General features: G+C 43.2%; 1 protein-coding gene across 2 annotated transcripts in view; it reads right to left on the bottom strand.

Moving 5' to 3' along the window:
- TESMIN (testis expressed metallothionein like protein) overlaps positions 1-21,856 on the bottom strand; it is a 31,622-nt gene that overhangs the window by 8,047 nt on the left and 1,719 nt on the right. Inside the window, exons 2-6 of one of the 2 annotated variants that reach the window (XM_006019213.3) lie at positions 18,892-19,003; positions 14,751-14,785; positions 12,155-12,313; positions 9,001-9,121; positions 3,311-3,387 (exon numbers count right to left, since the gene is read on the bottom strand). In XM_006019213.3, the coding sequence (XP_006019275.1) occupies positions 3,311-3,387; positions 9,001-9,121; positions 12,155-12,313; positions 14,751-14,785; positions 18,892-19,003 (504 nt within the window). The remainder of the gene's footprint in view (positions 1-3,310; positions 3,388-9,000; positions 9,122-12,154; positions 12,314-14,750; positions 14,786-18,891; positions 19,004-21,856) is intronic. The other variant, XM_014517774.2, reaches the window with a different exon arrangement.

The following is a 21,856-nucleotide window of genomic DNA, read 5'->3' as shown; positions in this document are numbered from 1 at the left end:
CTGGGCCCACTCCTCCCCTTCCACTCTGCCGCGTTGGGCCCAGGCCCTTTCCTCCCCTCCCCGCTCCATTACGTCGGGCCCAGGCCCACTCCTCCCCTCCCCCCCACTGTGTTGGCCCTGGGCCCATTCTTCCCTTCACCCCCTGCCACATCAGGCCCAGGACCCAGGGCCCAGGGCTGCTCCTCCCTCCCCCCGCTGCTGCTTGGGGTCTGGGCCTATTCCATCTGCCACTGCCTCTACCTCCAAGGAGTGGGGAGGGGGCAAGAGTTTAGGCCAGTACCACTGGCCTCACCCCCCCTGTGCTGTTGCAACCCCTCCAGGGAGCAGGGCCAGTGGGGAGTCTCCCCACCACCTCCAGGGCCCCACTCTGTCCCCGCCATGATGGCGGCGCTCTGCCGCCACCTCCTGTCCAGAAGGCTCTTCGAGCACTCTGATTGGTTGTTTCAGACAACCAGTCAGAGTATGAGTAAAGTGTTATGAACAGACAAAGGCTTTTATCATATTAGAATACTTAACCATTTTTTAAAGGTTTACTATTATGTTAGGATTCTTGTTCTTGTTACAGTGGAGAACCAGCAATAGGTTTCCCTAATGCTATTCAGCACTAACTCATTGTTCCCAAATTGTTGAATAGCCTGGATTCAGTTTCCTCTTAATTCCTGCAATCTGTTGTATCTGGCTATTAATACCAATGTTTTCCATTGAGTTCAACTGCAATTTGCCCTTTAAATGGGCTTAGAGTATGTGCAAAGTGATTCCTACTCCACTCAAAATTTAAAACCAACTGCCTAGCACTGGCAGCAGTGTTTCTATTCAGGCAGTGGTGAAAGAAACATTAACTCCATAATTCTTTATAATCTACATGATTTCTGAAAGTCTCTCTCCATTCCACAGGTGTTAATAACCCTCTCTCTTTTTTAATGATCTTGACAGTCCACTAATCAAGCTATGTAACTTCTGCAATTTTGCTGTTTTTCAGATACTCCTGATAATATAGTTCCTATTTTATAGCCCTGCAGACTGTTTTTAGGTCTAACTAAAAACATTTACTCAGGTGAACATTAAATCAGATGTAGAAATAGCAGTCAGTAAAGTGTTGGATACACAATCAAGACACTTAGGAATGCTAGATTTTTGTTTTATAAATTTGCATAAGAGAGGTACACTTAATTCAAATGACTACAGGACTAACAAAACATATTTTGATTATGTTTGGTCTAGTTTGTAGCAACTTTTTATACATAAAGGGAATGTGCAATATTTACATGTGCAATTAGGGTGGCTGAATAAACTCAAGTACAGTTTGCACTGGAGGTTATTGCCCCTGGGCGTGGTGTTTGCATGTGTGCCTGGGACCGTGGCATGTTGAGCTGGGGTGGAACAGACTTGATTGGCAGGGGGCCCAGGAGTCAGCTTCCCAGCCTGTGGCTGATCCAACCCAGCTGAATGTACTATGGAGGGGCTGGTTGGGGCACGAGGGTGTTACAGTGCGGGGATAGCTGGGGCTAGCCCCTCATGCCCCAGCCAGCCCCATCAATGTCTACATGGGCATTGCACAGCAATAAATAAGACTGCTGTAAGAGTACTTACATTGGGCAGTACTATCCTACAGCAGCGCTTACTAGTTTATTGCAGCCTAATAGCACCACATGTGTAGACGCTGACACTTTACTGCGGAGCTAATTAGTCAGCTCCGCAATAAATGTCTCATGTAGACACACTCATTATGTTACAAAGCAAATTAATACACAGTCCAATGAAGTTGTATCTTTTTTTTGTTTTGATCTTAAATTGAATAACAGCCCTAGGCCCTTAGCATGTTAGTAAAGCTTCTAGTTTTGTTTTAACCGGAGAAAAACATATTGTGTTATATGTGATGATGCACCACACCATCTGTACCCCTTTTCAAATTCTTAAATCCATGCATGAAAGCAGCATTAGAAATCTAGGGAAGAAGAAGATCAACTGGAATTTAGAGAAGAAAAGCATCACTGAAAGCATCTTTAGATTGCAAGGCTAGGATGCCATAGCTCTGATCTGCAAACATAACTTTTAAGGATAGAAGAATAAATTCAGGTTTCATATTTTATTCAGCATTTTAGATATTTGGCCATTGTGATCTACACTGAAACCATAAATCCATTCCACACGAAATGCAAGTCATCAAATAATAATTTTCTGTCACTACTAACCTAAATTCTATTTGAATGGACAAACTAGAAATCAATGGCGCTCTACCACTTTATCAGTCCCTTGAGCCATCTAATTCTCTTATTTTTCCTTTAACTAACAGCCTGCTCAGCCAGCAGTACTGAATAGCCAACAGGAATAACAAATTAAACATTTATAAAGATTTAGCAACCCTCCACTTTTAAGTCCTTAATGAGGGTAGAGAAAGGAAAAGTAAATCCTCCTGGAGTGCAGGATGCTTGCCAACAATGGCAGAAACAATTAATACTATGCACCTACATTGGGTTATGCTTTCTATACTTCAGGGACTAATATTTTAAACAAACTGAACAAAAAGGAGTTTTAACTTCAAAACTATTTTATATTTTGTATATGCTGACAATTTGTTCCTACAACAGCTCAATCCCTTGAGTTTCTGTATACCTTCAACCCTCATTGATTTGAATGGGAATTTGAGTGATGGATGCCTGGCATAGGTTGGCACCTACACATTTTCTGACTGCTCTGCCTATCTAATGCTTTATCTTTAAAGCTCTGGGATAAAGATTTTGCTCATTTCCAAGGAAAAAAATCAGTTTTGATTTCCTTTATAAACAAAACTTGATCTCTAAAGTTGTTTCCATTCATAACAAGACATAGAAGAATAACAAATTCAAGAACTTGATATAGTAAAAGCTTTGTCATCTGGCATGAGTGGGGTAATGGAGGTGCTGGTTATCTAAAAATTCTGGTTATCTGAGAGTTATACGGAAGACAGTGCCATACTTGTAGTGAATATACTTGATGTGTATGTGCATGCTGGATAGACTTGGCAAAGATTCTGGTTGCTAAAGTGAGGATTTGTATAGGGGAATATTGGAAATTCCAATTAATAGAGTATTCTGGTTAGTAAAATGCCAGTTAACACAGCTTTTACTGCACTACAATAATTCTGTTCTTTATAAATATTATGATCTTAACATTGGTTTCACTTTCATTCCTCTAAAAAATTATGCAGGAATCACAGACCCATACCTACATGAGATTACTGAAAACTGGATGGAGACCTAGGCAACCTTACTGAAATAACATGTGCACACCAGGTCCTGATTAATAGGCTCTTTACAGGACGTTCTTTTACCTGTTGTTCACTGAGATCCAGTTTGCCTGGAACTGACAAAAACTGTCCCAGTAGAGTCATCATAGGGTTACTTGTATCTGTAAGGAATATGTTCATTTTAAGTTAATAGGATTGCTTACAAGGAGGCAAGTTAGACACCTATGTAAATATTGTAAGACAGTGATACCCAAGTCACTTGTCCCTGAGAACCAGATGAGTGTTATGCAGCTGGCCCACAGACCTGATCTGGCATACAGGGCCAGTCTGATGGCCCAATTCAGCCCACAAGACTTCCCAAAGATCTGGAAATTTGGCAGTGGGGGAACTGGGGCATCATTAATTGCCATAGCTCCTGAAGCCATGACAATTAGCACTGCTGCTGCTCATCCCTGCCACCAAATTTCCAGACCCGCAGAGGCTGTATGACACAGTTCTCCCACTAGATTTGGGTCGTGGGCTGTATCTTGGTCACCCCTGTTTTAGGAAGTGGGCCTAACTCTGTGAAAACAGGTGGGTTGTTTAACATCTTTAAGACCCTCTTTTATTTAATAAGCACACCTTTCCTGAGTGTTTTTATATTTCATTTCCATCTCTTTGTTCTAGATCAGCTTGGAAAACAAATTTATGCTTCCCACACATTAAATATAGCGAATGAAAATCTGTGAACTCTCCCCAGCACTCTTCTTTAAATATTAGCAAAAGAGTACATTTTGGAATTGCTAAACAACTACACATAGCCATGAAAAGCCATCAGTAATTTGTCAACAAATAATTTGAGTAAAGAAGTATTTTTTCTTTAACACTAAATATATCGAAATGCAAATTTAAAAGCAGTAATATTGCTTTATAAATAATTTAACTGAGAAAAATCTTAATTGCATTTACTTCGAGTTCTTATTTCATAACTTTTCAAAGTCAGGAAAGACCACCTAGAATCAAAGAAGAAACATAAGAATATTGGACTGGCAAGGGTAATTGAATACAGCGTCTGCAATCACAGACAACCACAAAACAGACATTAAATACAGAAATGTGCAGTAGGACATGTGCTTCAGCCCCTCCCACATACCACAAGCCATAAAGCTTCCTCTAACACTGAAGGTGCAGACAGAAGTTATATTTGTCACACGATCAGCCCCTTGAAAGTGTTCTACAGCCATGCCCTGACAGAAGTGCACAGCTGCAGAGCACTTTTAAAGTCCCCAACTGCAACAAATTAACCCTCATTATTTGAGGGTTCAGATGAAGGTGCTCCAAAGTAGAGCTGGGGGGTGGGGGTGGAGTAGAGCCTCCCCCACATCAGGGGGGCTACAATCCACCCACCCCAACTCCAGCACAGCCTGGGCAAGCCTCAGCCCAAGCTCCTTTCTCCCCACCCCCCACACACACTGTGCAGGCAGCACCAGAGCTGAGATGCAGGGGAGGCTGCAGGGCTAGGGGAGAGAAACTGCGGACACATATCTCTTTGGCTGGATTGGCTCCAATGCGGAGCTTGATCCTCTACCCTCCTGACCCAACAGCGAACGTCTGTTGGGTTGGGAGAGTCAGTGTAACGCATGGAACATTCTGTGAAGCACTGTGAGTTATATCAGGGAGTTGCACATCTGTCAGTGCCCTCACTAACAAACTAGGATCTTTAGTACACAAAACTAATGAGGTCACAAACTATAATGTGCCACAGAAAGAGAGCAGGAGAGAACAATGGCATCACCAGTGCCTTAGGTTCCTACATAAGCAGAGAATTTATTAGGTAAAATATATCCAACTCATTTTAGAAAACAATTAGCCTAGGAAAAAACAAGGAAAGCATGGAGGAAATTAAAAACATAGAGTGAGTTTCTCTACATAGCTCCCGATCCAACAATGCACTTAACCACAGGCTTTACGTTGAGTGCAGGAGTAAAACTATTATATTAAATTCATATTAGACAGTATGAAAAATAAAACAGGCTCTATGGAATTGACAAGATGAATCTTGCCACATCAAATTAATTTGCTAAATTCTTTAAGATGCTGGACATTGGATGGAAGCTCAAAAGAAAGCCCTTGGCAACTTTCGCGGCTTACCACAAGGGACTTTTCTGGATTTAATTTTGGGTTTTTTTGGATCTGGGCCCTGCTGTTACCCACTGTTGCAAGCTATGAAAAGAAGCAAAACTAAACATGATCTGGCCAGATGGGAGCTAAAAATAGGCAGCAGCTCTGGAAACACTCCCACACCAACATATTCTTCTTTGCGGACATTGTGAAGGCAGTCAAAAGTGGATTTTTAATATGTGGTAATTTTAATGGTAAGAAACTTAGAAAGCTATGCAACTGGAAGAAAGAAATACTTAAAATGTTACAATTAAACTACACGTTTATAGTGCATTGCTGCTATATATGAACATGTACCTTACCATGGAAAACTTTAATACCTAAGCTAGTGGCTCTCAAAGTTTATTGGCTTGGATACCATTTTCCTCAAGAAAATTGCTGTGCAGCAAAGTAATGCAACATCAAGCTCATTTAACGCCACTGATAGAGATTCCAGAGTTTTGGAACCCTGGAGCTAAACTACAACCTGCCTTTCCAGCTGCTTTTGATTTTTGAAGAAAGAGTGACATTTAGTGGTGAGCTAGGGTAAATGCAAATGGATGTAGGGTATGTACAACTTAGAGCAGTGGTTCTTAAGGTTTTAAGCATAAGACACCCCTCGTTTGACTCAAAGTACTCCTCAGAAAATGCCAGCTCTTCACTTTCCCTCATTTTTTTGGAGTATGCAAAAATAATTGTGTTGCAAAAAACTCAGATTACAACAGGTCAATTTTTTTAACACTGTGGATTTTTATTTGAAATCATTGGGCACGTACAGACAAATGGGCACATACAAGGTTATGCTTTTTGTGTGGGACAAATAGCAGTGGCACATATCTGTACCACTGCTATTTGTCTCTGGGCATACCCCTGCACACGCACTCTAGTGCATGGCAAAGTGACCCAGGTGGAGTAGGGGAGACTAGGGCCAGCACCATAGGCAGCGGAAGAGGGAGGCTAACGGGGCTTAGCTCCCACAAATGCAGGGTAACAGTAGGGCCACAAGGCAGCCTGGCCGTGGGCTTCTGGTGGCTGCGGCAGGGGTGAGGAGGGAGTGGGAGTGGGACTGGTGTTAGCGCTGCCCAGCCAGGGCAGGGCAGGGTGGGGCAGGATGCAGCTCATCTGGGGGGCCGCACAGATCCGGGGGCACATGCCTCCCAGGGTGTGCACAGCAGTGGGAGCCACCACCCACTCCCTGCACTGGGCACCCCCTGGATAACCTGCTCCTGGCTCCAACCTGCCCCCCATTTGGGGGGGGCTCAACCCCCCAAGTATTTTTTTCTCTCTCAGCCTATGGCCAGCACTTGTACTACCCCCAGCAGCCTTACCTATGGTCTTAGGGGCCTCCCGGGGCAGCACTGGTGCTGAGCTGGCTGCTCGGAGCCTGGGCAGCAGCCAGAACATGGCTCTGGCTAGCCAGGCTCCCTTTCTGGCAGTGCACGCTGCTGCCACATGCACCACACCACTTTTTTCAGCATTGGGATTTTTTTTACACCAGGATCTCCTGGTGTCAAAAACCTGCACTGTGCTGCAAATTAGCAGCATGGTGAATGGGAACATGTGCGCCATGTGTGCTTTGCAGTGTCTCAAACTGCATTGAGGCTCCATAAACTGCATATGTGTGCTCATCGGGACACGCCCATTTGGGGATATCTTGTGAGTCATATTTGCATACCTAGCATGGCTGACATTGTATAGCATCCCATGGCATCCCAGGGTGCTTCAGCAGCCTGGTCGAGAATCACTGGCTTAGAGCAACCCTGTTTCTTATGGAAAGAAGTCAGCATATTAAAAGGCTATAAAGCATTCACTTAATTCAACACATTTATTGTACTCTTCTTTGGTGTTTAATAAACCATTTACCACTTCTGTTGGCACAATAAAATAATACAAAATACAAGTGCCTGAGATTTTCTTGGCTGATACTGATTGCCGATAATTAACCAACCATATTGGCCAATGCTGATCCAATAACTGACATTTAGTAATAGTGCAAGGCATTTTAAACTACTGATATAAATAAACCTTTTTTGTTTGTTTTGCATTTACACATGCACATGCCTCCTGCCTGCTCTGGCCCTTGATGAGGAAGGCAGTGACCACCTTATTCCCACATGTCACCCCCTAGCCAACAGTCCCTACCTGCAGCTCTGCTCCCTGACATCCCTGGGCAGGTGGGGCAGACCCTTGTGAGGACAGTGGTGACAGGAGCATTTGGAAGCCCAGAGCACGCCACTGCCTCAGTGCTGGCAGGCCCCACACAGCTGAGCTCCTGCAGCCACCAGGGAGAAGCCACTTTTGCAAAGGCACCTAGTGCCTGGCAGAGAAGACTGTCTCTTACGTGGCGCCTTACCTCACCCATGCACAGCCTAATGTCTCCGTGGCAGCCCTAGTGCTCAGGTCCCTGCTGTGGGCGCAGTGTTGCCATGGCAGCAGCAGTAGGAACCAGTAATGGTCCCTTTGTTGCTGAGTTCAGTGCCCTGTGACCATTCCCCAGCATCCCCTCTCAATCCTGCTGCTCTGTGGGACCTATAGCCTGCTGTGGGCTTGGGCCAGTGGTGATGGATGACTCTGAAACTCATGCTAAGCTTGGGCCTACTTACAAAAGGTAAAATACAGAATAATAATGCTAACTGCATATTGCAAGTGGATGCAAGTTCGTGGCTAGGCCATCTGAGAAGGAATAATGAAGTATCTCTTCCAGCTTGTCTTCCTATATTCAGGATGATTTCAGGCAGACTCTTAGTTGTCTGGTGTGTAACTGTATGAAACGTCTATCCTTGATTAATTAGTATGGTAAATATTTCTTTTGCGACTAACTCATGTTTATGTGCAGGAAGAGACATTCTCCATATGTAATAGATGTCTCCTCCTGACTTAGTATGTTTTTCCTGGCTGTTAATCAGTTTCTTGATATGTTCCAAACTGGATAACCTCGTTACTGAAGAAGGTAACTCATTCAAATTAGAAATTTCTGATAACCAGTAATGAGCAGGTTTTTCCTGTCAACTACTACTTGGAACTGTCTCTTGATTTACACAACTAAAAGAATGCTATGAAGATGCTAAATTAAGGGTATAAAAAGGCAGTAAAACAGCAAACAATGCACGCTTCAAGGGTGAGAAATCTCTCTGACACCAGTTCCTGATGCACCCGACTTACTCAAGAAGTTGAAGAGAAACAGACCGCCTCTTTGTCGCCTGTTTGGTGAGAAATCATCACCGTATAGCTAATTACTGGACTTTGATTTGGTTTGGGCTCACTTGACTTGATTTTAAATGCTTGTAGTAAATAAAACCTTTCTGTCACTCATCAAATGAGGTGTCATGTCAATCCCTGGGCTAGTCCGGAATCCTAGGTTTTTATTTGTTAACAGTGGTGGAGTGCAGGGACTGGACTATGCTTGCCAGGGTGCTCCTGGCACATGGCTGATAATGTCATTTTTCCTTTTATAGGTGCCGATCCAATTGCCAACTGATATATACCCCTAGTAAAAAAGTATAATTGTTGGTAGCTACATTAGTTTTGGCTCATTTCAGCACTATTGCTGAGAAACACAATCTTATGTAAATGCACACTAATAGTGTGTGATACAATATCTGACGTGTCAGAGATAAATTTAATTTTCTTTGTACCTGACTGAAGATAATTATGTTGGTCTTGATAGTGGGGAGCCAGATGAACTGTTTTTAGGTCCCTTGTGCCAGAACTGTTTATACAAAGTATCTGAGTACTTCCTTTCACTTGGCAGACCACCTGAAATATATAACTATTGATTAACTTTCCTCTAAAGGTAAGGGTGCTCAACATCTGGTTGGCAAGCCAAATGCAGCTGTTGAACCATGGTATCCAGCCCATGGGGCTCCTCACAGGTCAGGAAGGTTGGTGGTAGGGGAGCAGTGGCACTTAATACTGCCACCCTTCCCTGCTGCCAAATTCCCAAGCTCCGCACTGGGGATGGACCCACAAGGCCAGATTGGAGCTGGGCAATGCCCCGTTCCCTCTGCATGACTGGGTTAGAGCAGGCCACACCCCCTTCTCTCTGTAAGGCTGGGCCATGCCCTCTTCCCCCTGCAGGGTTGGATAGAAGCCAGATCATACCCTCTCCCTGCACTGTGGGGCCAGGTTGGGGCCAGACTAAGCCCCCTTCTACTGTACAGCTGGATCAGGGCCAGGCTGTTCCCTGTGCCCTCTGCAGAGCTGGATGGGGCCCCAGCATGCCCGCCCCAGGGGCCAGATTGGAACTACTAGCCTATTTGGCCCACCATCCAAAAAGGTTGAGCACCACTGCTCTAAGGGACAGTATTTCTAAGCGTCCAGATATAAAGGTTTCCATATGAGTAACATTCCATCTTATAAAACCTGCCTGATCACAGAATGCCTAATTTCTCAAAGATACCTGGATTATTACATGTTAGACTGTTTGCTTTACTTCCCTCATTTTCAGTTTATTTTTAAAAACAGTTATTGAGCAGCTATGCTGTTGCTCCTCCTCACATGTAGAAAGTATTCCTAAGTTTCTAGGGGTGTAGGTTGTAGCCATGTTAGTCTAAGGACATAGGCAGACAAGGTTCTTTGAGTGAATCTGATATCTTTTATTAGACCAAATGGCCTCACAGTATGCCAAACTTTTTATGAGCCACCTGGAAGAAGAATTCCTCAAGGACTGCACCATCAAATCCTTGCTATACTTAAGATATATCAATGATATCTTCATCATTTGGACGGAAAACCTGCAATCTCTGATTGAGTTCCATCAGAAATTCAACAATAATCAGCCCTCCATTCAACTGTCTCTTGAATACTCCAGCACCAACATCTCCTTTTCAGACACGATGATCAGTATCCAGAATGGTAAGATACAGACCACCATATACAAGAAACCCACAGACCAACATACATATCTGCACGGAACCAGCAATCACCCTAAACACACCAAGAAAGCTGTGATATACAGCCAAGCCCTCAGATACCAACAAATTTACACTGAGGAGAACACCCAGGATTGCCACTTCACCAATCTTTAAAAGGCTTTCACCCAACAAGGACACTCCTCCAGAGAGATAGATTGCATGTTTGAAAGAGCCACCCAGATACACATGAAGAATTGCTTCAGTACAGAAGAACCGCCCCCCAAATTGCACACCGCTGCTTATGACATATCATCCCTCCCTCGAACCCATATGGAAAAGCCTCAAATAATTGCAACCCATACTAGAAAGAGACCCTACTCTTAAAGAGATCTTCCCAGAACCACCCATCTTAGCCTTCAAACAAGCACTGAACCTTGCTAACCTCATCACCAAAAACAAACTTCCTCAGGCCCAGAACATACCGAATGGATCCAGACCATGGCATGACAAGAAAGGCAAAACCTACCAACACATCTCCACCACCCCCACAATTACTACATCCTGCAACAGAGCCATCAGCATCCCTGCATCTCACAGCTGCACCTCCAGAAATGTAATACAGTAAAAGATGTTTTCTGGCACCCCCTGGGAATGGGGGATGCCGGTTAATCAAATGTGCACCCTCTGGTGCACTCCCCAGCATCAGTGTGCTGAAGGACGGGGAGGGGGCCCCCCACGCAGGCTGCTTTGCCCTGTGCAGGCTGCTTTACCCTGGGCTGTGGGCTGAAGAAGCGGCAAAGAAAAACTCGGCTCACGGCGGCAAAATGGGAAGTCCCCCAGAAGTGGTACTTCCAGTTTCGCATTTGCTGCATCCCTTGGATGCTGGTTAATAGAGTTTTCTGGCTAATAAAGTGCCAGTTAACGCAGCTTTTGCTGTATATCTAATCCAATACACCAAATGCCTTGATGGAAAATACGTAGGAGAGACCAAACAACAAGTGCGCACCAGAATGAATGCACACCGGAAATCTATCAAAGACAAGAATACCCAACTACCTGTGGGGGCACATTTCTCACAAGAAAACCACTTTCTCTCCAATCCTCTGTTCTAATCCTCAAAGGAAACTTACAAAACACTTCTCAGAGACGAGCCTATGAACTCCACTTCATCAACCTCCTGGATACAAAATATCATAGACTAAATATAGACACTGGATTTATGACACACTATAACCTGCCTGACATCTGACTCCCCAGGTACCTCACCACTATTTAACTGCTACCTTCATTCCACCCCCCAGCCTGTCTCTCACCCATTGACTCCTCAATCTACATCTTCACTGACTGCCTGTCTTTCATGCATACCAGCCCAGCCTCTGGCTTCTTTACTATTCATTCCATCCTGGAAGACCACACACCAACAACAGAGACTTCCTCAGCCTGATGAAGGATTTGTAAATCCAAAAGCTTGCTAACATTTTTCCCCCAACTATTTAAGTTAGTTTAATAAAAGATATCAGATTCATCCTAAGTTTCTAGACTCTCCCACTGTGAAAACAGGATGCATTCCAGTTACTTATGTAGCATACTGGATTTAGGATTTGACCCTCTGCTGGAAATATGGCACTGCAATTGTTGCTGTTTCTTTTGGTTCATTCAACTCTAACTATACAGCAAGAGTATCTTCAGTGTTTGTATTTGTTTCTAACTTAACATTATTTAGTAAATGATAAAAAATTAAAAGTAAAATATAGCTATCTTTAAACATAATTTAGCTTGTGAGCTTTTAGAGCCGGGACTGTGAACTTCTCCTTATTTGACTGCACCGCATCTAGCATTATTGAGTTCTGATTGGGACATCTTAGTATAACTATAGTAAAAATAAATAATATCATGTCCTTCAACATTATTGCTGTTGGTCTCAAGCAATAATTACCACTGGGCTGGAATCTTCTCTTTGTAAACAGCCAAGTTCCTCCATTACATTTTCTGAAGCAAGTAACTTGCAGCTGGTTTCTCCTGCATCTGAAATCTGTAAAGCTACTTCTTCTTGGTTATTTGGTGTAATACTAATTACTGCCTCTCTTAATTCAGCCTACAAAAATAAAGAGTTTTAAATCTTAAAAGGAATACTTCAAATAATACTTTAAATTGCCATGCAAGTAGGATAGGAGATGATAAAGTACAGCTGCCAAAATAATGCATTTTAAAGGAAAGATTTATTCAAAACTAATTTTGAGAATAGCTAGCTTAGCTCTCATTTCTCAGGATGAATGATTTTCAGCTAATTTTAAGTGAAAATGTTTCTGAAGAATAACAATGGTTGCTACACAAAGATAAACATTAAAGTTAAAGGCATTCCTCCTTCTCAGGTTGCCAAATATCATCCCCATTTCTACATTGCCTTGGGAATATTGCGAGACAACATTAGCAAGTTAGACAAGACATATATATTAGTCATAAAATATACAGCTTGATCTCTATGGATCAAAGGGATTAATCTAAGTTAGAACTTAGTACTGACTTTAGGCCTAAGGCCTTTCAATATAAACAGCTTTCCCAAAGATGATTGTGTTTGCCACAGTATTAAGCAACTCAATCATGGTGATATTCTTCTTCCAAAGGGGATTACCTCACCTATACTCACAAGCAAAACTATCCACCATAACAAATTGGTCTGGTTAGTCTATGAAGGGGCTACAGTATCCACTGAATAAGCTGATAAATCCTGTCACTTTATGTTGCAGACATTAAAACACTCAAGAGAAGCCTTATATAAATTGTCCCTTACAGTGTTCAGGTGACGACAAGCAGAAATTTCTCCAGTGTGGATTTTCTTTTTCTTTGGCTCGAAATGTAAGGAACTACACTTTAAAATATCCTATGATAATATTAAGCTTGCAAGAGAAAGTACTCCACAAGGAGGAGATTCTGTTTTTAAAGTTGTACCCCCATCCTTAACTCTTATCTTCTGTTCAGAAGTAACATGATACAAGCTCAGAGGCTAAGCATCTTATAAAGAGCCTCCTGTGCTGACTGGCCCCAGATCAGTCGTCTTCAAGAGGAGGTTAGATAGGCATCTGGCTGGGGTCATCTAAACCCAGCACACTTCCCTGCCTATGCAGGGGGTCGGACTCGATGATCTATTGAGGTCCCTTCCGACCCTACCATCTATGAATCTATGAATCTAAGGATTACCAATGTGTAGGGATAACTGACAGAGTTAGCCAGAGTATCCTGTATGAACAGAGGCAGCTACAACAGGGGCTGTTGCACTGTGGGCAAAATGAAACTCACCTGGGGCCTCTTCTCCATTCATCACCCCCAGGGACCAACCACTAAGAATGAGGCTCCCACACAAACCCAGTAAGCATTAGTACTGAAGTGGTGGTTTCCCTTTCAACACAATATACCATTGGGGGAAGACTGTTGAGATGAGTCAGCCAGACTCCAGCTAACCAAGAAAAGCAACAGCTAAAGCAAGAGCCCCGGATGTCCAAAGCAAGGATAGTTTTGACTGGACTACCTGTTCCAATTCTCCCTGTCCCTCACAGCCCCACCACTACTTTCCTTCTCTGCCTATACCTCTGACCTTCTGCTCCTTGCCCTGTCTCCTAAACCCCTTCTTTTCCTTTACCTTTCCCTTATTGACTAAACCCATCTACCCTCTCCCTCCCCCAAAATCATGGTACTAACATGATAGTTCCTATCATTACATTGTTTAATGTGTTTGTTTTATATTCCTTTCCCATCCTATATGTTTGGTCTATTCAGATTGTAAACTTTTGGGGGAAGGGACATTTAACTACTCAGTGCTTAGCCGAACAAAGACCTATTTTGTTTGGCACTTAGCAACTCCTTTAATAAAGACAATAAATATATAGGACTAGCCCTATTCCCTTCAAGAGCTGCTAGGTGCTTAGTACTTTTTGAAATCAGACCTTTTTACTTAGGTAGACAAAAAAGCCCACGTAAGTCAACCAGAACCTTTCCAGAGATTGCAGTGGATTTTGGATGAGCCTCTAAATAAGATTTTAGGAGCAAGGAGTTTGAAGAGGACAAAGTCTTTAATCCTGTTCCCATTCCACCCCACAGAAACTGTTGCCACTCTGGTGTTTTTTCTTTATCTTGCTTCTGTCTGCAATAATTTAAATGCTGGTTAATCCCAAACCAGGGACAGATTGTTACCTGGTTTTTTATTAATATGTCAGTTAAGTCTGTTTTTAAAAGCTGATTCCCCCCGCCTCCCCAATCCATTCCTGGCAGCACGTTTAGAAATCTGACAGATCCCATCAGCATTCTGGTTCCATAGCAAGGCTCCATTAGGAGTGTACCTTAAGGCCAAATTTATATTTAATGTTCTCTTTAAGTCCTCACCCTGCCTTTTATGTCTATGGAGTATATAAGATTGTAACCGAAAGAACTTTATTATCCTTTTATGGCAAACATATCTCCCATCTTCAACTTCCAATATTTTCCCTTTAAATCTTCCAGGAAAGTACCAGTGAAAAACTGGTACTGTTCATACTTACAAACTCATCTGAGGTCTGAGGTCCATTGGAAGGTTCTGTTATACAAAATAAAGGTTTTTATTTTAAACCAAAGAATAAGAATAATGCTATAAGTTACAGGGTCTTTTATATTATCGGTTAGAAGAAAAACATGTGAATGTTATTACAGTATTATATGGAGCACTGACAAAAACTGATACAAGAACTTTGAAAGTTTCATCTGAAATGCTGAATATTTGTCTTTAAAAAGATCACCTTTCATGAATGCTGGGGGAAGAGAGTGTAATACTGAACCTACTTGGTCCTTTTCTAAAGGCTGCTGTCCAACCAGGAAAATTCATATAATTTTCAGTGATATTATGTTAGCAGGGGCTGATAAATGTGCAGCTTGTCACTGGAAGGATTCTACATTCCCATCAGATGATAACTTACGAACTATCTCACACTCTCACAAGGGAGCATCAAGAGGTAAATCCTTCCAGAACATGCATGGGGACTGGATCCATTACACCACAGCTTAGGAAGGTGCAGTATGATTCTCACTGGAGACATCTACATGTGCGCTTTACTGTGGAGTTGACTAATTAGCTCCACAGTACAGCATCAGCATCTATATGTGCAGCACTATTAGGCCACAGTAAACAAATTAACTCCACCATAGGATAGTACTGCCCAACTCAAGTACTATCCTACAGCCAAGTTTAGTGCATCAAATTACAAGTGTAGACAGTGACTGTGGCTGGCTGGGGCATGAGGGTGCTACAGCGCAGGGGGCTACCTGCCGCCTAGCCCTGCATGGGAGCACCCTTGGGCCTCAGCCAGGCCCTCCGCTGTACACTGATCAAGGGTGGAGCAGCTGTGGTTTGGCAGGCTGACCTCCCAGGCCACTGCCAGCAGGGCTGTGCTGCCCCAGCTCAAGAGGCTGCAGTCCGAGCACACGTGTAAATGCTGTACCTGGTACCAATAAACTCTGGCACAAACTGTGCTGGTGTTTATTCAGGTGCATTAATAGCACGTGTAGATGGTCCCACTGTGTCTGCTCAGGTCTGTGTATCCAACCACACATCCTTTCCCCCTCTTTGCTGTCTTTGGAATCATTATTAAGCAAGGAAATGTGGTTATTAAGCAAGGGACCCTATGCACAGCACTACTGTAAGTGGTGCCTTTGCAAGGCTGTAAGTAGGGAAGGCCTCTTTTGTTCACATCCTTCCCCTCTCAAATGGGCTATTACTGGATTTATGGAACATAAAAATCTCCCCTCATGTTCTCCTTGATCCTGATTAGTATCTTTTCAAAGGAGCTGAGAACTATCCTCAAACTGACCTCTCCATCTAACGTTTCAAGACAACTAATAAGCAAGTATAATTCTTCTGCCAAATAATGTACCAAACCTCTTATGCTCCTTAATGGATATGAACTCAGAGAAAAAAAGAAATATGCGGGGACAGAAAAAAGTGATACCTACTAGAAATTAAAAAAAAAAATCCTTACAATTTTTTCCACATTATAAAGGAAAAAAGTACATCTTCTTTAACACATACACACATATTCGCCTTTATAATATGGAAAAATGCATGTGTATGTATATATTTTATGTATACATCCTATATATCTTTTATAATTGCCATATATAATAAGGCAAAACAAAAACTCACAAAGATAATACAGAACCAGAAATCAGAACAGTAGGAGAACGTTTCAGAGGACTGGTGATGGTATGCCACACCTTTTACCTTTCAGCACATGATCCAGCCCTGGGCCTGGTGAGTAACAACTAAAAAACATTACCATTTAATAGCTGTTTAGTTGATTAGGTTAAGTGAGTTTGTCACTGCAGCATTGTTTCCAATGTACTACTTTCCTGTTCTTACACACTATAGTCCTGGGTATGACTGTAAACTGCATCCAACTGGAGAAGTGGTTCCCAGTGTTTTTTACATCGTGGACTGGCAAACTCACTCAAATAATTTTGGCAGATTGTTTCTATACCCAATCGAATTTACATATTTAAATTAAATTGTTACTTGGGGGGGGGAGGGGGAGGGATCGTGAGGAGTTGCCCTGCAAGTAAAGGCACAGCTCCAGTTGAGTTGGGGCACTGCAGCTGCGGGCACCAGGGGACCCTGCAGTGGAAGAGACTGCACAGGCAGTGGCCCGGGAGGACCCAGCTGGGGCTGCCTGGGAAGAAGGGGCTCCACTGCTTTCCCTAGGAGCAAGCAGCAGAGCCACCTACCCACCCTCTGCCCTGGGCATTTCCCTGCCCACATCCCCCGACTCCCAGCTGTGGGTGGGGCTGGGAGGGTCTTGCTTGGCCTGGCGCAGGCCCCACGGGGTACCTGTTGCACGGGTAGCACCTTGCCAGGCATGGCCATGGCAGCAGAAGCAGGATGGGGCACATGGAGCTGGCTGCTTCCTTCCCGGGCCTGCCCTGATGCCCAGCTTTAACCCTGTATTTGACTGCCGGTGACAGAAGCCACTCACCTGGGTGGACAGCTGAGGTCTGAGCCAGGGCAGGCAGGCAGGAGTCCACAGCTGAGGGTGGGCAGGGAGCAGCGGTCCAATTTCAAGAGCTCGTGCCACGACCCGGCAGCCAACCCTTTGTGGCACAGTACCGGGCCACAGTCCAGTGGTTGGAAACCTCTGGACTGGAGGGCCTGGTCGCAATGTGATGGGGCTACTCGTGGCAGAGTAGTTCCTATAAAATACCACTATGTTGCAGCCTCCAGAATAAGGTGAATATAGGGTGCCTCAAAACCCTAGGCCCCAATCCCTTGTGGGTACTCCTTGGCTGGAGAAAGGCTAAGGGGCATCACCCTGACAGAAACATGCCCCCACTGACAGATGTGCGCTCCCTGCTGTAACTCATGTAACTCTTTGCAAGAAGTACCATGAGTTACAGAGATCTTCTGGACCCAACAGACATTCCCTGTTGGGTCTGGGAGGTTGCAGGATCAAGCTCCAGTTTGGAGTGACTGCATGTCTATAGTCACTCTCCCCTAGCCCCGCCCCTCTTCCTTGCAGCTCTGATGCTGTCTTCAGAATGGGAGGGGGTGAAGGGAGCAGAGGGAGCTCAGTCTGGGGTTTGCCCAGCCTTCACTGGAGGGTATGGTGGGTGGACTGCAGCTGCCCCACCTTGGGGAGGCTCCAATTCACTCACCCCACCCTCCAGTAAAGGCTGGGCAAACCCCAGACAGAACTCCCTCCCCTCTCTTCTCTCCCTCCCATTCTGAAGAGAGCTCCAGAGGGGAGAAGGGATCTGGGCTTCAGCATCCCAGCCCTGCTCCCAACGTGATCTGACACAAGTTAATGAAGGTACTCTGCTTTGGAACATCTTCATCTCAGCCCTCATGTAATGAGGGTTCAGATTGTGGCATGACCAGGCACTTTTAAGAGCATGGCTGCAGAGTGCTTTATTAGGGCATGAATGGAGACTACTTCAGAGGTCCAATTTCTGACAGTCACTTCTGTCAGCAGCCTGAGGCATTAGGCAGTCAGCAGCAAATCTTATCTGTTGCTCTCCAGCAGAATCTGCAACCATTGAGGTACTGAACATCTGGACTTGGTCTGATCTTTAGATTCTATCTCAATGGTCTAAAGGGGGGATGACAGGTTTTGGGCAGCCTCCACTCCTCCATACTCTTGCCTAGACATACACATCAAAAGTCTTAATGTGCTGGTTGTAAACCTCTTGCACATGCACCATGATCCAGAGGATCAATGGTTGCTTATGATTATTACTGTTCACATTCCAAAACCCCAATAACAAGCAATATCTACTGCTGGAAAAGTCAGCAGAGGTTAAGCCCTAAAATAAGCCAGATACTAATTGCTTTCTTGCTAGAACAACTTCTAAATTAAGGCTATAGCATATTCACCACACACTTTCAAGAAACTCGCATTGCTACCCCTTGTTCTAAGTATTGTGCAGACAAACAGAAAACTTCTGTCTCCATTGCTATCACATTTATATGACTGCTAAAGAAAATTCAGTTAGAGAAAAATAATAAACCAGAAATCAGAGCAGTAAGGCACACTTATGTAAAATCACTTCCAGAAAGAATCTGCTTCACATAGATAGATTCAGTCAAATATCCCATCAGCAATGGATGGGAGGAATCAGAATGAAAAATTACATTCAGAGTAAATGTCTGTGAACACTTACCATCTAAGCAACCTTGCAGGCCTTGTGACTGTACAGAACTATTGAGCATTTCTTTAAATTGATCGCAACAAATACAGTTATTCTCACCAGCATGTAGTAGTGGTCTGAATATCTAGATAAAAGAAAAATCTTTCATTTCTTTCTTTCTACCATTTCTGGAATGTTTTTGTTTTTTTACAAAATTAGCTATCTTTTATTTTTTAAAAATCATCATTCAATTCAATTCTATTCAATTCAAAGTTTAAGGTTCAGCTATCCAAATAATTGATTAGCATTAATCTTGAAAATGAAGGGGGCATATGGTATTTTTATGTTCTAGATATAGCTGGACAAAACTTTCAGTTTATCTAGTACTGGTAGAGACTAAAAACCTTAGGGAAAAAAGCAGAACACACTACTTTTATTTTCTTGGTCACCTAGATATCTATGAATTTTACACTAAATAAAATTATAATTGCAAACTTAAAACAAACAACTAAAAATTTGAAAAAAAACATAGCCTAACTATTTTGGAATTTCACAGTCTGATTAGAAAATTGAATGCTAAACAATTTTCTCCTAACCTGTCTTTGAAATCAGCTTCCTTTTCCTAACACAAGCCCCAGTTCAGGAAGGGATTTGAGCGCTGTATAACTGTAGATGAACAATTCCCTTACTTCAGTAGAACTACTCATAAGGTTAAAATTACACACATACCGAAATATTGTAATGAATGAGGCATAATAAATACAGACTTAATGATAATGGAAAGGGAAATGTATCCTGTTTAGTCATGTGGGAATTATTAGTGGGTGTTTTACCCAATTATTCCATTAGCTATTTAGTAACAGACATGATATTTTAAACTTAGTAACTTGACTCATTTAGGCTTTTACAAGAAAAATATTAATTTATGACATCATAATTTATGACATCGTGATGAGATGACTGGCTTTGTAAATGTGGCGAGACTGGTGGATGTGGTGTACCTTGATTTTAGCAAGGCTTTTGATATGGTCTCCCACAACATTCTCTCAGGCAAGCTAAGGAAGTATGGGCTGGATCTATCTAGCCTGGATGAATGAACTGTACGGTGGTTGGAGCATCAGAAGGTAGTAAGCAATGGCTCCATGTCTAGTTGGCAGCTGGCATCAAGTGGAGTGCTAGGGCCAGTTTTGTTCAATGTCTTCATCAACAACCTGGAAGATGGCACAGAGTGCAACCTCAGCAAGTCTGCAGATGACATCAAGCTGGGGGGAGTAGTAGATACGCTGGAGAGTAGGGCTAGGATTCAGTGTGAACTTGACAACTTGGAGGATTGGGCCAAAAGGAATCTCATGAGGTTCAACAAGGATAAACGTGAAGTCCTGCACTTAGGACAGAACAATCCCATGCACTTGTGCCGGCTGGGGACTGACTGCCTGGGCAGCAGCTCTGCAGAAAAGGACCTGGAGGTTACAGCGGACAATATGCTGAATATGAGCCAGCAGTGTGCCTTGTTGCCAAGAAGGCTAATGGCATACTGGGCTGCATTGGAAGGTGTGTTGACAGTAGGTCAAGGGAAGTGATTATTCCCCTCTATTAAGGACTGGTGAGGCCATATCTGAAGTACTGTGTTCAGTTTTGTGCCCCCCACTACAGAAAGGATGTGGACAAATCGTGAGAGGGCTGGGGCATGATTTATGAGGAAAAACAGGAATTATTTAGTCTAGAGATGAAGCAACTGAGAGGGGACTTAGCAGCAGCCTTCAACTACCTGAAGAGGGGTTTGAAAAAGGATGGAGCCAGACTGTTCTCAGTGGTGGAGGATGACAGAACAAGGAGCAACGGTCTCAAGTTTCAGCAAGGGAAGTTTAGATTAGATATTAGGAAGAATTTTCTCGCTAGGAGGGTTATAAAGCACTGGAACAGGTTACCCAGAGAGGTGGCAGAATCTCCATCTTTGGAGGTTTTCAAAACCTGGCTAGACAAAGCTTTGGCTGGGATGATCTAGTTGAGGATGGTCCTGCTCTGAGCAGGGGGTTGGATTAGATGACCTCCTGAAGTCCCTTCCAACCCTCAACTTTCTATGAGTCTATGATGACTTTAATGAGCAATGGATTGAGCCCTTGATTATTAGGGGGTGATATCCCCAGGCACAGTACAGATATGTAATCAGCTTTCAGAAGTGGAAGAGACGTTTTGGTTGGATTTATATACTGAAATCAGAAAGTCACCTAAAACAGGGAAGGTAATTATCATGACATTTTAAGTACCTTAGACTGAACTGGTACTGGGGAAGAGCTGATAGTTTTGCAAAAAATGTCTTTTGCATTGGGATAGAATTTTCTCTCCTATGTCCTTCTGTACAGGCTGTAAGTCCCTTTCACTGAAATGTCCCACTGAAGTTAAAGGAGTAACCACCAAGATCCTACTGTAGATTAGGCCAGATACAGCCATGTTAAACATAGCAGGAGGGAGACAGAAGATCCTAAATATTACCTAACCTGAAAAAAATGATCATAGATCTTGAAGAACAGGTTGGTAGGAGCTATCATGTGCTTGCTGAATTGCAGAAGCAGACAGAAAAAAGGATAAAATCTAGGAAAAGAATATTTATCAATCTATTTAGTTCCCTCAAAAAGGATTACATGGAAAAATGACTAGTCTTTTAAGGTCAGGTACATTAAAAACACCCACTGAAGTATAATCAAATTGGTTCTAATTAATGCACAGAAAAAGATTAAGGTTTTCAAGAAGGGAAGAATGTTAAGTGGCCCAAACTCAGCAATCTTCCTTCACCGGAGTAATTAGAAGCTGCAGCGAATCAACATTTTGTAGAGGCAGGGGTAAAAGAGCAAAGTGTAAACTAACGTGGATCAAATAACTACATGAAAGCACAATCTTAGCTACCTTGACTAGCTGAAGATAATTTGAAGAAAGTTGTAAAAAACAAGCCTCTTCTGGTGTGCTAAAAACCCCAGAGCTAGTATCCAGGCATATCAAC

The sequence above is a fragment of the Alligator sinensis genome, unplaced genomic scaffold, assembly GCF_000455745.1.
Source record: "Alligator sinensis unplaced genomic scaffold, ASM45574v1 scaffold907_1, whole genome shotgun sequence".
In the NCBI taxonomy this organism is placed as follows: Eukaryota; Metazoa; Chordata; order Crocodylia; family Alligatoridae; genus Alligator; species Alligator sinensis.
Note: the sequence above shows the minus strand (reverse complement) of the source record. Positions and strands in the feature narration are given on the sequence as shown.